This window comes from Malania oleifera, chromosome 5 (genome assembly GCF_029873635.1).
Source record: "Malania oleifera isolate guangnan ecotype guangnan chromosome 5, ASM2987363v1, whole genome shotgun sequence".
In the NCBI taxonomy this organism is placed as follows: Eukaryota; Viridiplantae; Streptophyta; class Magnoliopsida; order Santalales; family Ximeniaceae; genus Malania; species Malania oleifera.
Window position 1 is genome coordinate 63301773 of NC_080421.1, and position 16561 is coordinate 63318333.

General features: G+C 30.2%; 1 protein-coding gene across 1 annotated transcript; it reads left to right on the plus strand.

The window, feature by feature from the left end:
• The first annotated feature begins 1589 nt into the window (after nt 1-1589).
• On the plus strand, nt 1590-2371 carry LOC131155068 (uncharacterized). The gene has a single exon (XM_058107979.1). The coding sequence runs from the start codon at nt 1675-1677 to the stop codon at nt 2164-2166; it is 492 nt and encodes a 163-aa protein (XP_057963962.1). The 5' UTR covers nt 1590-1674; the 3' UTR covers nt 2167-2371.
• The last annotated feature ends 14190 nt before the right edge of the window (nt 2372-16561 follow it).

The following is a 16561-nucleotide window of genomic DNA, read 5'->3' on the forward strand; positions in this document are numbered from 1 at the left end:
CATCATTTATATTTTAATTACTTTTTAATAATTTAAAAATCCATTAAAAAATCCTTTAATTGTAAGGAGTTTTTTTATAATTTCTAAAATATATTTTTTAGGGTTTTCTTAGAGTCTCTTGGTAGTCCTTATCACATGTTAGGTTTTCATAGCTGTCAAAAATCACAAAAAGGGGGAAAAAGAAAAATTAAAAAATTAACTTTCTTTTAAATAAAACTTTCACCATGATTTGTTTTCTTAATTTAAAAAATTAAAATAATCTAACTTAGGAAAGTTTCTTTTTAGTTTCCTTTAGATAACCTCTTCATTTTAGAAAGTGTTTTAGGTTTCCGATTCTAACTATTGCTTCTTTCAAAGTCTTTGCGTATATATAAAGGTTTTTTGTCATCCTTGATTTAGAAAGAATGATTTTACTTACTACACATATTTTATGTTCGTTTTGAATTTATTCTTACACGGTTGTAGTTAATTTGAACTCAAAGAAACCTTAATTCAAATAATTCGACAATGGATGTCATAGGACGACACAATAATTCTCTCAACTTTCTTAAGGTGAGGGAAGTTTTACATTCTAAATTGGACTACCGTGAGAACGTAAGGTGCAACAATAATTTAAAGAAAATATAGAAAAAGTGAAATAAATGACAATTTATGTGTTGGTGATGATCATACATGATCCATTTGGTACCATTCGCAAGAACGAGCGTATAAGGGGTACTTTTACCTTCTCCTCACATAATTGTACTCTCAAGTCTACCTTAAATTTCAAGGCTACAACAATCGGTTCCTTGGACCTACGTTAGGTTAGAGACCAATCGATCAGTAATAAATAGGTTAATTTAACCATACCTAAACAAATAAAATGTTAGTTGCCCTTAACATGATTAAACCCATCATACCACATTTTGAATAGTCATTCCTTGTCGAGGTGCTGGACCCTAGTCCACACATATTGACATATTAAATGTAGATTTGAAAACCTTTCAAAGACTAAAAAGCCTAAACCTTTCAAAGACTAAAAAGCCTAATTATTATAATTTGTTTATCCTTCCTATTCTCGCTTAGGTGATCCCATATAACTTCTTGAACAACTAGGCAACAAGTAATTCGCCTCTAAATTTTTTATCTTTACATAATCAAATCCTTCTCACCATATTTCAAGTGATTGAACAAAAATTATATAAAAAAAAAAAAATATTGGGTAAAAGGCGCTAACTTCCCTGAGGTTTGGCCCCTGAAATTTTAAAAATCTGATAACCTTCCTTGAGATTTTAAAAATATCACAAACCTACCTTGATTTTTTATTTTTGCGACACTATTCTTAAAACAACTTATCTTTTTTTATAAAATATAAGAGAATATTTGTATCTTTTTTACATTTTTCAAGAAAGATCTGAAAATTTTTTGAAACATTATGGAAGATTGCTAAAATTTTGAAAACTTTAAAACAAACCTTGAGGAATGTTAGTATTTTTTTGTCTAAAAATATTTTATCTCATCCTATTTCATTTTGTAAACTGGCACTACCGTACTGATTACCTTTGTTTTTTTTTTTTTAATAAAGTTGGTGAATTGTAAAATAAGGGAATTAGTGAACTCGCGGTGATAATCAAAGCCCAAACTTCTATTAGAGCTTGCCCTCTCCTTCGTTCCCTCCCTTAACCCGTAACAAAAATGGCGCTGGTCGGCCTTCATAGGCTGACCTCCCGATTCCACCGATCTCCTCCCCTGTATCACTACTCCAAGTCCATACTCTCCAGTTCCTCTTCTTCTTCATCGCCATCCTCCACCTCCAGCTCCAAGAAGGTCGCCGATCGCATCGTGAAGCTGTTCGCGATTGACCCTGATGGGCAAAAGCGGGAGGTGTTAGGGCTGGCAGGGCACACCCTTCTGCGAGCTCTGTCCAACCACGGCCTCATTGACCCTGCTTCACACCGCCTGGAGGACATTGACGCCTGCTCCGCCGAGTGCGAGGTCAGCATCGCCCAGGAGTGGCTCGAAAAGCTCCCTCCTCCCTCCTACGACGAGCAGTACGTGCTCAAGAGGAATTCCAGGTCTAGGGTTCTCAACAAGCATTCCAGACTCGGTTGTCAGGTCGTCCTCAACCATGACCTCCAAGGTATGGTCGTTGCGGTCCCCGAACCCAAACCTTGGGATACTCCCTAAACTCAAATCGACAAATTAGGGCTTTTTTTTCCCGGTGTTTCTCTTCATTTGAATAATTTGCGCCCTCTTGTTGGTTAATGCGATTTTAAATATGCGTTGTGTAAGATTGCATGACGTTTTGTATTTGTAATTTGAATTTCCTGGAATTTATGTTCTTGATCACTCATTTTCTGCGTTTAATTTTAAGAATTTATGTTTTTGGGTCTTTTTTGGGGTTGATGTAGCTTTCGGGTTATTAAGGCCGCTGATAGAAATGGGAGCTCTAATTTTATTTTCACTCTTAATGCTCTGCTCTATACATTCTATCCAATAGAAGTTCTCGGATCTAGTATTTTTAAGGCATCGAGGTCCTTCAGCTGACATTTTGCTGGAGCTGCCGTCGATTTCTTGGTGCACTTTTATTTTTTGGTAGTCCTTTCTGGGCATCATCTTTTGCGTAATTCATCTTGATCCAAAAGATGAATACTTTCTTCCTAATTATATAGGGATGATTCTGTTCAGCTGAATTTAAAGAATGAGTCAGATGATTATTCATTCTTGGAACATTCTGTTACTGGGTTTCCAGTTCTTTTTCCTTGAAGTAAGGAATGATTGAAGTGATGTGAAGTTGTTGATCTAGACTTGAACCTTGATGTAGAGTTTTGGTTTGAAGATGCTATCACTAAAAATATTTAGGCAATTTAGTTCCAGCGACTTCTGAGCACAATTAGAATGTTGAAACACCATGAGATCATCCCTTTGGGAGGATAAATGTGTAGTGGTTCCCATTAGAGAGTGAGATATTGTCCTTCATTCTTCAAATTGCCTTTCTCTTTTTTCAAATCTTTCATTTGGCCCGAAAGGAAAATGAGATGAATGCAATGATGCAATTTGAGAATGATCTGCTTGATTGACATGAAAATTACTTGAATTTTTAGGACTCTTTAAAATAAGAAAACAAAAACTGACTCGGAGATTATTTCTTGGAGAATTAATCAGAACTGTAAATCCTATTGTCTATTCTCTTTTTCATTTTTTTCCCCAATTCCATCATGTTACGAAATAGAAGGCTGTGTTAGTGTCTCCTAGGAGACATCTTAAAGTATGGGACTTTCGTGATGTTCAAATCTTGGGAGGGGTGGGAAGCTGTATAGGGTGAGAGATGGGCTACCTCCCATTATGCATCTTAGATCTAGGCCTCTATTGACCAACATTAATAACAACAACAACAACCACAAGCCTTAAGTCCCACTAGGTGAGCTTGGCTACATGAATCATTTTCTGTCAATTCGCTTGATCAAGAGCGTTTTCTTACTCTAACTTAAGAGCTATTAAATCCATCTTAATTACCTCATGCCAAGTTATTTTAGGCCTACTCCTAGTCCTTTTAATCTCATAAACAATGATTATCTAACTCTTCCTCGTAGGTGCGCTACTAGGCCTACATTTCAAATGTTCAAACCATCTAAGCCGGCTCCTTTATCTTGTCTTCTACCAGTGTTATGCCTAGTTTATTGTGTATATGTTTGTTCCTTAATTTATTTTTTAATGTTATACCACCCATCCACTTTAACATTTGCATTTCGACAACATTTACTTTTTGTACATGTTTTTTAGTTGTCCAACATTTTGATCCAGAAAGAATAGCTGACCTTATATTCGTCTACTTGTCTTATAGAAATTTTTTTAAAAATTTTAAATGATTTTCTTGGTTAGTAATTTTAATCTTCTCTCCAATGCTCCTTACGTTACTAAAATTACATTTTATATATTTTGTCTTATTCCTACTTATTCTAAAACCTTTAGACTCAAAAGCGGTTCTCTAAAGTTCTAACTTAGATTCCACTCCCCTCCTACTTTCATCAATCAAAACAATATCATTTGCAAACAATACACATCAAGGGATCTCGTTTTGGATATTCCTAGAGAGTTCATTAATCACAAAAGCAAAAAGATACAGACTTTGAGTAGAACCTTGATACACATATTGTGATTTTAAATTCTCTAGATTCCCCTTATATAGTTCTAACGCTAGTCATTACTCTATCATACATATCCATGATGACCTCTGTATATCTACTGCAAACATCTTTCTTTGCTAAAACCTACCAAATAACTTCCTTAGGTATTTTATCATAGGCTTTCTTTAGGTCAATAAAAACCATATGCAAGTCCCTATTTTTTTTCCCTAAAATTTTCCATTCTTGAAGATAAATAGCATTTGTTGTCTATCTCTTAGGCATAAAACCAAATTGATTATTTGAAACCTTCGCTTCTAGTCTTATGTTTTTTTATTCAATTACCTTTCCTCATGGTTTTATTGTATGACTCATAATCTTAATTCTGCAATAGTTATTGCAATTTTGAATATCACCTTTATTTTTGTTTAAAGATATTAAAGTGTTTTTCCTCTATTTCTCTGGCATTTTCTTGGATATATAATGTTAAATGGATTAGTTAACCATATATCTTTTTTGTCCCCTAAACATTTCCAAACTTCAATTGGTATATTATTTGACCATATAAATTTTTCACTTTTCATCTTTTTTTTTTTTTTTTGAAGTTATCTTAACTTTGAGGACTCTAATTCTATGAATATATATTCTATTTTTTAGTCTTTTCCTCATTTGTCACTTCCAAGCTCTAGTTTTTAGTTTGGTTTTTATTAAACAACTTATTAAAGTATCTTCGCACCTATGTTTTATGTCTTCTTCTTTGATTAAGACATTATCATTCTTGTCCTTTATACATTTTGCATTACCTAAATTTTTGCATTTTCTTTTTCTAGTTCTTACAAGTTTATAAATGTCTCTTTTTCCTTCTTTTGCATCTAGTCTAAAAAAAAAAAAAAGATGGTTGTGTCAGTGCTTTCCTTATAGCAGGGTTTGAGAAGGTGGATGAGCCTTAACCCCATTATGAAGAGGCTGATTTTGGATTTGAACCTGTGCTGCTGTGCTTATGCATTAACTCTTGTCATCATTCAAAGTACGACCATGTTTAGCTTCTCATTTTGTGTTTTTCTGTATACAAAGAATGAGTCACCACCTGTTGATGTGATTTTTCCTTTTTGCACCCTTAACCTCTGGTAAGAACCCATTATAGTACTCTTCATTTGTATTTTGTTTCCTTTTTTCACCCATAGCCTCTTATGAAAACACGAATGCAGTCATTGTACATATGACAATCACATAAAATAATACAGGTAATCTGTTTACTCTTTTGCTCTTTTAAATCTTTTAAATAGTAAAACAGGTAGGTCTAAAACTGTCCTTTGCTCTTTCAAACTGTCTGAATTGTGTTATGGTGTTTTGTATCTCATTCCTTGAAGTATGTTATCAAAGATAATAAAGCCGTATTCCTCTTTATTTCAAATGTCTAAAACATGTGTTCCTTTTTATCTAAAATATTTAATATAGTTGAAAAATAATTCTAAAAAAAGTACAAAGAGTCTAGCATGTGCCATGCTGGTGTCTGCATAACTAATGTATTGGAGAAATGTGTAATTCTCATACAGTTGCAAATGTTTTGGGATTGTCAAATCAATTTTGGTTTAGCATTATTGATGCTTATGTTATCATGATCTTTTGGTGAGTCATTCTATTGGGTTTGTTGGTTCATAAGTAAGCATACCAGAGAAAGACCGTTGGCATGTGAATAAAAGGAGAAATGATGTCAAATTTTTAAGAGAACTTTGATATTTTATAATGCAGTGGTAGTTTATAATGATGTGAATGAAATATTGTAAGGAAGAATGGCCTAGCCAAAGTACTCGTGAGTATTTATGGACTTTAGGTCGGAGAGTATTTGCTATGATTTCTTAATGAAGACTAGAAGAGCTTTTGATTTCCTTGATTATTATTTTGTTGACTTTTTATTTTTTTTGTTGTATGTAATCCTCATGATATCTGATCACAAGTTGTGGAATAATGAAATCAGTCTGAGTTTAATAGTAGCTTTAAGGCACTGGGGTTTGAAGATAATAAAAAAAAATGGGAGAATCCATTAGTAAGCGCCGAATTGGAGATTAGGCACAACATTGTTTCATTTTGGTAGTGCGTGGACGGAAGACATGAAGGCGAAACCAACTTACAATGGCATGGTTTCGTATGTTGATGGTAAAAAAGGAACAATGTGACTTGGCTACATGTTTGTAAGGTTGAAATTTAGACCTTAAAATTGGATATGTGGATTTGGATAAAAGTAATTTATAATGATATCTAGTTTTATTTAAATTTACATAAATTAAAAAAGTTAGAACATAAAAGTAAGATAAAATAAGATTGAATTTTATATAAATTCACATTAGTTTAAGTTTGAGATTTGAAATTCGTGCTTTTGAGAGCTACTTTTTTCATAGGATTGTCCTTACAATATTGTTAGTGATTCATTGGGGTAAGATAATATATGGAAGTATGAATTTTGTGAAATTCAATGTGATTTTACAAATCATGTTTTATTTAAATTTATATTTGAAGTTTAGATTTTTAATTTCTGAACTATTATAAAAGATGCAGAAAAATAAATAGAAAATTATATAACAAGATAGAAATTTACGTGATTCGGCTATGCCTACTTCACGGGCAGATGAGATCAAAAACTTCACTATCATAGGTGGAATTACAAGATGATTTGAGACTAAACTTGTACAAAATATCACTTCTCTCTTTATATCTTGTACAAAAGGTCTCTTTTCACTTTATCTCTCATCTTCTCTTATTCTCACTATATATCTACCTACATGGAAGCATCAAATATGTGTTCCAAATGTAAGAGGTAGGGTGCCCTTTTATAGGACAATATGGATAACAAGACATTTATTGTGGTGGAAAAATCGAAGTGGTGGATGATGAGGTGGTGGAAGATGGGGTGACATACACATTTTTCATAATACTTTCCCTTAGATGTCACCTATATATATTATTTCTTGTTAAGATCTTTAAGATGTCTTATTCTGATGAAATGAATCAATTTCTTAAATTTTGTAGTAGACAAAGTTTTGGTGAACAAATCTGTTAAATTATCACTTGATCGGATTTGCTGAACATCTATATCACAATTCTTTTGGAGTTCATGTGTATAGAAGAATTTTAGAGAAATGTTTTGTCCTATCACCCTTTATGTATCATCCTTTTAGTTGGGTTATATATGCAGCGTTGTCTTCATATAAAACCGTTGGAATATCCTTCATTGATTAAATACCATAATTTTCTTGGATATGAGAAATCATTGATCTGAGCCACACATATTATCTACTAGTTTTATGGATAACTAATATTTACAAATGATTGGGGGATGTTGATGTAATCATCTGTTTTATTGATTTCCAAGATATAACAGTTTTTGTATAAAGAAATATATATCCAGTTTGAGATTTAACATTGTGAGGATCAGATAGATATCGAGCATCTACATATCCTACTAGTTGAGATTTGGAATCAAATGAGTATAATAGACCCAAATCAAATATACCTATCAAATAACATAGAATATGCTTAATTCCATTCTAGTGTCGCCAAGTAGGAGCATAGTTATATCTTGCTAGTAGATTTATAGCAAATGCAATGTTGGGTCTTGTACAATTGGTTAGGTACATCAAAGAGCCGATAGTACTTAAATATGGTACTTCAGAACCAAGTAATTCCTCTCCCTCATAATGAGATCGAAATAGATCATTCTTAACATCAAGTTATCGCACCATCATTGGAGATCCTAAAGGATGAACTTTGTTTATATAGAATTGTTTTAATACCTTTTCGGTATATTGATGAACAAGAATTCTGCCATTTACATGTTCAATCTGTAGGCCAAGACAATTTAATAGCTTTATTGAGCTTTTCAGGAGTCCTAATTAAATTCAAATAATCAATATAAACAGCAATTATAGCAAATTCAAAATTCTGATCTTTTAATAAAAACGAATGGACAAATTGGATCATTTATGAATCGATTGTACCACATGTATTCAGATTGCTTTAATCCATATAAAGAACGTTGGAGTTTAATTGAATACAAATTTCTGGATTTTGCTTCAGGCAATTCAAATCTTTTAGGGATTTTCATATAAATTTCATTATCCAATGATCCATATAGGTATGTTGTTATTATGTCCATAAGACGCATGCTCAGTCATTCAGTGATTGCTAGTCCAATTAAGAATCTAAAAGTGATTTCATCTATTATGGGACAATATGTCTCCTCATAATCAATTATAGGTTTCTACGAGAAACCTTGTGCTACAAACCTTGTTTTATATCGAGTAATTTCATTATTTTCATTTCACTTGCGCACAAATACTCATTTGTATCCAATGGGTTGGACATCTTCTGGTGTCTGGACTATAGGTCTAAAAACTTATCTTTTTGATAGAGAGTTTAATTCTAATGTGATAGTCTCTTTCCATTTTGGTCAATCACTTCTATACAATCACTTCTATATCGACATTCATTAACATATTTAGGTTCAGGATTCTCATTACTTCTGATAATGTCAGTAGCTACTGCATATGCAATTGTGTTGTTGACAATAACTTTATTTCTATCCCACATTTCTCATGTGTAATGAATTGGGATTTCACTATTATTTCTAGGTACGTGTCCTTTTTTCAAGGAATGTCTTTTCAAGAGTTTTCTCTTCAGGAGATTCCTCTTCAAGAGGTTCCATGATAAGATTTTCATTTTCAGAGAAACGAGTTTGTGAATGTCAAATAAATTATCCACCTTTGTAAGCTCTTTTAGAGTGTTTACAGATTTCAATTTTTTTTCTTTTAGGAGTTTTATCTTTTGCACCAACAGGCTTTCCGCGTTTAACTTGTGGTTTAGGTTCATTAGTCAGCTGTTATCTTTCAGGGACATCAATATAACGTTGGTATCTGCAAAAGATTTTGGTAATTGATTGCAACCCATTTGCAAATGTATAATTTTTTGAACTTCAAATTCACTTTGATTTGTGCGATAATCTAAATAAGATAAACTCATGGAATTCCATGTGATTTCATGTTGTGTTTTAGGCACTGATTTTGCTTCCCCTAATATAGGGAATACTGCTTCATCAAAATGATAATCTTAAAATCGTGTTTTAAACAAATCACTTGTTAAAGGTTCAAGATATCTAATAGTAGAAGGGGAATCAAAATTAACATAGATACCAAGCTTACGTTGAGGATTCATTTTAGTTCTTTGAGGATAGGCAATAGGAACATATACTGCACAACGAAAAGTTTTTTAATAAAAAATATTGAGTTATTCAAAAACTAATTGTATGGGTGAAAGATTATTATAAGCAATTGACCTTATAAGAACTAAACATGCACCATGAATAATAATATGTCCCCAAACATATAAAAAATAATTTGGTTCTCATAATCATAGGTCTAATAATGAGTTGAAGTCTCTTAATAAAAGATTTAGTTAAATCATTTTGTGTATGGATATGAGCAATGAGATGTTCAATATCTTTTCCAAGTGACATGCAATAGTTATCAAAAGTTTGGGATGTAAATTCACCAGTATTATCCAAATGAATTGATTTAATTGGATATTTGAGAAAATGAGCTCCTAATCTAATTAGTTGAGAAAGAAGTCTAGCAAATGTAATATTATGAGTAGAAAGTAGAGAAACATGTGACCATTTAGTAGATGCATCAATTAAGATCATGAAATATCTAAACGGTCCAGATGGTGGATGTATTGGTCCGCATATATCACCATGAATTCTCTGTAAGAAACTAGGAGATTCAAGACTTACTTTTGAAACAAATGATTAGACAATTAATTTTCTTTGAGAACAAACAGTACACATGAAATCATTTGATAAAAAAATCTTCTGGTTTTTTAGTGGACGGTCATGTAAATTCTCAATGATTTTTCGCATCATTACATCTTCAGGATGTCCAATACGATCATGCCCAAGTGTAAATAACTTTAGGTCATTGCATTTTTGGTTTTAGACATTATATAATTCTACTACTTCAATCTTTGTATAATAAAATCCAGAAGATAAAGTTGATAATTTTTTAATAAAATTTTTTCTTTCCAAAAATAATAAAAGTAATAAAAACACATTATTTTAATTGATCATAGCAATAATAAATATGATAGTTTATTTATTTAAATCCAAATTTTGCCTACTTTATATCTTAAAATATTGCATCATTATTTTTGTCTTGATTTGTAAGAAAATCAGCAAAATTTATTTCTACTTCTTTACTATTTTCCTTTTCATTTATAGAAGCTTGATATAGATATGCCAAGTACCTAGGCGTACAATAGGTATGCGACCAATGACTTTTTCTTTCACATCTGTAGCATTCATTTTCATGATGTCATGGTCGCAAATTTTAATCATTATCTCGCTTCTAAGGATCGTCCCCCTTTTGGGGGTTATCCCTCTTCTGAGAGTCATCCCTCTTTTGTTAGATTGTAACCTCACGTTGATGTTAGAGATTATTTCGACCATGGCCACGATCATACCTGCGGCCTTGTCCTTGACCACGAGATGTATTCATATTCACTTCAAGGAATGGGGTCGAACCAGTAGGACAAGTTTGGTGATTTTTCATTGACAACTCGTTATTTTGATCAGCAATAAGAAGACATGATATAAGTTCAGAAAATTTAGTAAATTTTCTCTCCATATATTGTTGCTGCAGGAGCACATTAGTAGGATTGAAAGTAGTAAGTTTTTTTTTAGCATGTCTTCATCAATAATTTTTTCACCACATAATTTTAGTTTCGAGCTAATCTTATGCAGAGTTGAGTTATATTCACCAACTATTTTAAAGTTTTGCAACCTTAGGTGCAATCATTCATATCGAGCTTTTGGTCAAATCACAGTTTTTTGGTAGTTAAATCTATCTTTTAAATTTTTCTATAAAATAAGTGAGTCTTTAACAGTGAGGTATTCAGTCTTTAATTTTTTATCTAAATGATGACGGAGGAAGATCATAACTTTTGCAAGATCCTGCAAGGGCAGTATTTCCATCTAAAATAATATTTTCCAAGTTCATTGCATTTAAATGAATTTCAATATCAAGAATCCTTGATAAATAATTGTTGTCTTTCATATCAAGAGAAACAAATTCAACTTTGCTTAGGTTCAACATCTGAATAAATTAACAATAATAAGATAATTTAGAAAACAAAATATAAAAATTGAAATAAAATTGAGATAATAATATAATATCATTTTCACCCTTCTGGGATACTTAAATATGTTTCTTCAGGAATATTATTTTATTTTTCTTAATTTATACTCTTTAGGAGTATGATTTTAATTTACAATATTAAATTGGATAATAATTTACCATTTCTTCCAGATGTTAAATATAATACCTCATCTGGAGGAAAAACGTTTCACCTCTTCAAGAGGTCAATTTGAACATCTTTTGTAGAGGTTAAAAATATATCCTTTTTAGAAAGTAAATATTTATCATCTTTTCTGGAGATTAGATACATAGTCTTTTCAAGAGGTCTATCTCTTCAGGAGATTAAATATGTAGACGATAAATTTAAATAATTTGCCTCTTTATGGAGGACTATCTCTTCGAGAGATATATATACAGAAAATTTAAATGTATAGCCTCTTCACGAGGGCTATCTCTTCGGGAGATTTAAATATATAGCCTCTTCGGGAGTACTATTTTATCATCTCTTATGAAGATTGGTACTCTTTAAGCTTTAAAAAACATACTCTTCTGGAGAATATTATATTCTTGTGGAGTAAAACTTACAAGAAATAAATGAATTAAATAAAAATTAAAGAAATAACTCAGATAGTTAGAGTCTCGTGTTGATAACGTATTATAAAAGATGTAGAAAAATAAATAGACAAATAAATAAGAGGAGATAGAGATTTATGTGATTCGGTTATGCCTACTCCACGGGCGGATGAGATAAAAAATTTCACTATTATAGGCAAAATTACAAGATGATTTGAGACCGAGCTTGCATAAAATATCACTTCTCTCTTTATGCCTTGTACAAAATGTCTCTCTTCATTTTATCTCTCCTCATCTCTTATCCTCACTATATATCTACTTACATGGAAACATCAAATGTGTGTTTCAAATGTGAGCGGTAGGATGCCCTTTTATAGGGCAATATGGATAACAAGACATTTATTGGGGTAAAAAAATAAAGATGGTGGAAGATGGGATGACATACACATTTTTCATAACACGAACATAGATTTGGTATATTTTTTCTTAGTCATACAAATTACAATGGCAGAATTTGTACATAGACTAAAGACGCTAGTAACGCTGAAAATTATAGAATGTGGTGGCGAAGTTAAAGCTTCCGATAGAAATGCTTACTGCACCGTGTAAGTTGGCATTGCTTAATGCGGAATCTAAGAATTGTTTTTAATATTCATTTTAATTTGAAAAAAAAAATATTAAAAAATAATTAATTTTAAATATTTATATAAAATAAATGAACAACAATGAAAAGTATTTACTTGTGGAAATAATTTTATTTTTATCTTAATTTTTCAAATAGTTACAAAAACGATACCTTATTTTTTAATTTTCAAATTTATATAAAAAGTTGGAGAATATATATATTAGATTTCTAATTTGTATTTTGCATATAAGAGAATGTAATTTTGGTCTTAGACTTTTTGTGAATTGTGTATTGAGATTCTTCCAATATAAATCCAAATTCATGTTTCAAAATTCATGTTTCAAAATTTATCTTATATAATTTTTTTACAAAATTATATATATATATATATATATATATATATATTTGTAGTGATTTTGATGTCTATAAATAAAAATATTATTTTGCACATTTAAATAAAATTTTTATTTTTTATCCTTTCAATATGAATCTTGAAAAGTTAATAAATAAGCTAAAATTGTTATAATTTTTTGAAAAACTAAAAATAAAAAATATTTTCTACGATTAAATGGATCTTAATTTTTTCTTATTTTGTCCTTTTATTTTTGTAAAGAAAAAAAAATCTTTAACTTAAACTTCATGGAATAATTATTCATTGTAATTAGATGGAATATAATGAGAAATTTAGAAAGTGAGGTAATTGTTTTTCCTTATATATCCCTTATTATTCAATGGATAAAATCCAATAATATCCCATGACTTTTTTGAATATGATACTTCACCCCTTGAGTTCTTGACCAAAAATCTCTCATAATGTTTAATTTTATTGACAAAATGACTCTTTCATTAGTTAACCATTAATCAATCGTTTAAATATATATGAAAAATAAATTTTATCATAATAAAATGATATTTTAAAATGATATCAATTTAATAAATTAAATTAAGATAATTAGTCAATATAATGTTTTGAAAACTAAATAAGCAATCAAAGACCTAATAGGTTCTTGGATTGATTGATTCAATCAATTCTACACTTTAGATCAATCAATTGACATCAATATAACAAAAGAAAAATTATTTTTATTTTTATTCTTAAAAAAAAGATATGAAAAAATTAAATTTATCGAGTCATAAAAGATACCTTGTAATTATAATATTATAAAATGTTTGTTAGACGTAACTTTATAAAAATTTAATGACTAAACTCATCATAAAATGAATTAGACATAATTTATATTTCTAAATTTAGTACTGTTGGAAAAAATGTAAACTAAAATTTCAAAATTCATATGTTATAAAAATTAAAATTATAATGTTAATTCTTCTATGTGTAAAATATAAATGCTAAATGAATAAAAAAAACTTAAATTTGTATTAATTGGTTGGCATTTGTTTGAGGCAAATCATCAATTTTTCTAATTTTATTTAAATTTTTATTATTAAATATAGTATTCAATTAGATTAGACTCATAAAGCAAGTCATGATTCAACCCACCGATCGTCTGAGCCGATTATTAAACTATATTTTAGTTTTTAAAATTATATTTAGTCATTTAATTTGCATGAAATATATATAACAAATATTTTGGATCAATATAATTGTCAAGGTGTTTTTCTAAATCGTTAGTATTATTTATTTTTTATATATTTTTATATTTTTGAAATTATAATTTGATCATTTTATCATACTTATGTCAATTGGTTGCCCCGAACTAAATGTTGGTTATTTGATTCACGTATAAGTTCAATTTTCAAAACATATCATTTTACTAAATTGATCTATTTTCCCAACTTAATTTATTAAATTAATATCATTGTTTTAATTTATCTTATCGAAACTGAATGAAAGGATTGAGATTTTATTAAGAGTAAATTTTTTTTCTTTTTTTAATAAACTTAATGATTGACTAACAGCCGACAATGGAAGGTTCATTTTGACAATAAAATTAAACCACATTGGGAGTTTTAGTAGTTTCAAAAATTTTGGGGGTATAGTGTCAAATTCGAAAAACTTAGGAGTATTGCTGAAATTTACTCTTATTTCATCTGACATAAAATAAGAAGGAATAGACATTCACATACTAAAATTTGGGAATAGATATTTATTGTCTATTCTTTGTTATGGATTAGTAAAAAATTGCATATTGTAATTTGGTTTATGGTAACAACATATTTATTTCTCGAAATAGATATTGAAAGAATCAAATGAAACTTTAGATCTTTGCATATCGAAAGGAGGAAAACTCCTTTGAAGGTATGCTACTTTTAAGATTATATTAGAAGACTTGTTTTGGGTTGCAACATTTAGTGACTACTATGAAATCAAAGTAATATAACTCTCCTTGGTTATCTTACTCACTTATTTTATTAAATATAGAGTTATCATTTTATTTTATTTTTTTATAAAAGATTAAAATAAAGGGAAAATCTTTCTTTCCAAAGTCCAATTCAAGAGTACCATTGTGAATAGGGAAGGTAAGCTTTTAAATCTCTTCCATTTGAGATTTGGAAGCCCTAGCACACTAAAACACCCATTCTAAGAATGTTTGCTGCACTTATCTTATGTATGTGTGTTTTTCCTTTTAAAAAAGAAGATTTTTGTAAAAAAAAAAAAAAATCAGCCCAAACTTGTACTTGCAGCCTCAGGTGGTCAACCATCTGCAAAGGATAGTTGACCATCTTGTGCTGAATTTTATTTTTTAATTTTACAAAACTCTGAACTTTCTTTCATCCCTTTCCGTTTATGAGAAGGCTTTTCATGGAATTCATGCAGAGATTGAAGCTTTATGGGAATTTCACTACTTCTTGCACACTCAAATCCTCAAACAATCACTTAAAACGATAAGAAAGAAAGAAGAAATAATACAAGTAAAGAAAATAATTTTATTTTTTTATTTTTGTCTTTGATTCTACTATGGTAGACTACCTACATGTCCTCCAATGGAAGAATCAAGTCCCTTGTAGTTTCAAAAAATTTAGAAATGAGCTTTTAGAAAACATTTTTGTTGCATGTTTTGAAAAATCCCTTGAAAACACTAGAATACTTTTTGAATCACTTGAAATTTGTATTGAAAAACCTTCATTCCTTGATTAGAAAATTAATTCTTCAATAGATTCTCCTTAGAAATAAAGGTTAAAAACAAATTTTACCTTAGAAAAAAATCATTTTCCACCCTCAAGTCACTTCATGAGTGATTACTTTGAAAGAATGACTTCTAATGTTAAAACTTAAAAGTTTTGTGGATTTTTTGGTGGGAAAACCACAAACTCACCTTGAAATCTTGTGTGAAACTTGGAGAACACTCAAAAGCCACATCATGAGTGTATGCCTCCAAGTGCTTTTGGAAAATCTTGTGAAAAACTTTAAATCTTTTTGAATAACTTGAATGAGTTTACTTAAATCATAAGAAAAATTGGTTTTTTAAAGGGGAAAAAAAAACCAATGCATAAACAATAATAGACTTGACCAACTCTAGTGAGTGTAGAGACTAAAAAATATGCAAAATACTAGAATAAAAAAATCAAAGAAAAAGTACCAAAAAAAAAAAATGCATTCATGGGATTTGGTAGTCGAGCACTTACAGAGGCTCGATTGATAGCCTACTAGCTAACAACTACAATTTCAAAATGATGAAGGGTTGTCAATTGCCTGAGCTATGATTTATCCTACACAAGTCGTTTCTTGACATTTTTGCATGCTTTCTTTCATGAAATTAAAAACACAAACATTCTAGCACTTCTACAACATGAAATTACAATTAAAAGATGGTAGATCACAATACAAACATGAAAACACAATCTAAGTTCTATGCATGGAACTTTCATGAAAATGAATAAAACTTGAAAGAGAGAAGGGTTAGACACTGATCTTGTAGAGAAAGAATGTTCAATGGATCAAGTAAGGGCCCCTCTTTTATTATATCACACCCCAAAAACCTTTTTCAAGGATGAAGGAAAGAGAATTCCTTTTTCTTTTCTTCTTTAAAACATACCCCTATGATATTCTCTTTTTCGCTTAGAAAGTGCAAATTTTTCCTTTTTATAGACCTCCAATAGAAGGGAGGGAAAACCAT

What these genes read in the sequence shown, in the direction of transcription:
- LOC131155068 (XM_058107979.1), top strand. Translation starts at nt 1,675, where the DNA reads ATGGCGCTGGTCGGCCTTCATAGGCTGACCTCCCGATTCCACCGATCT.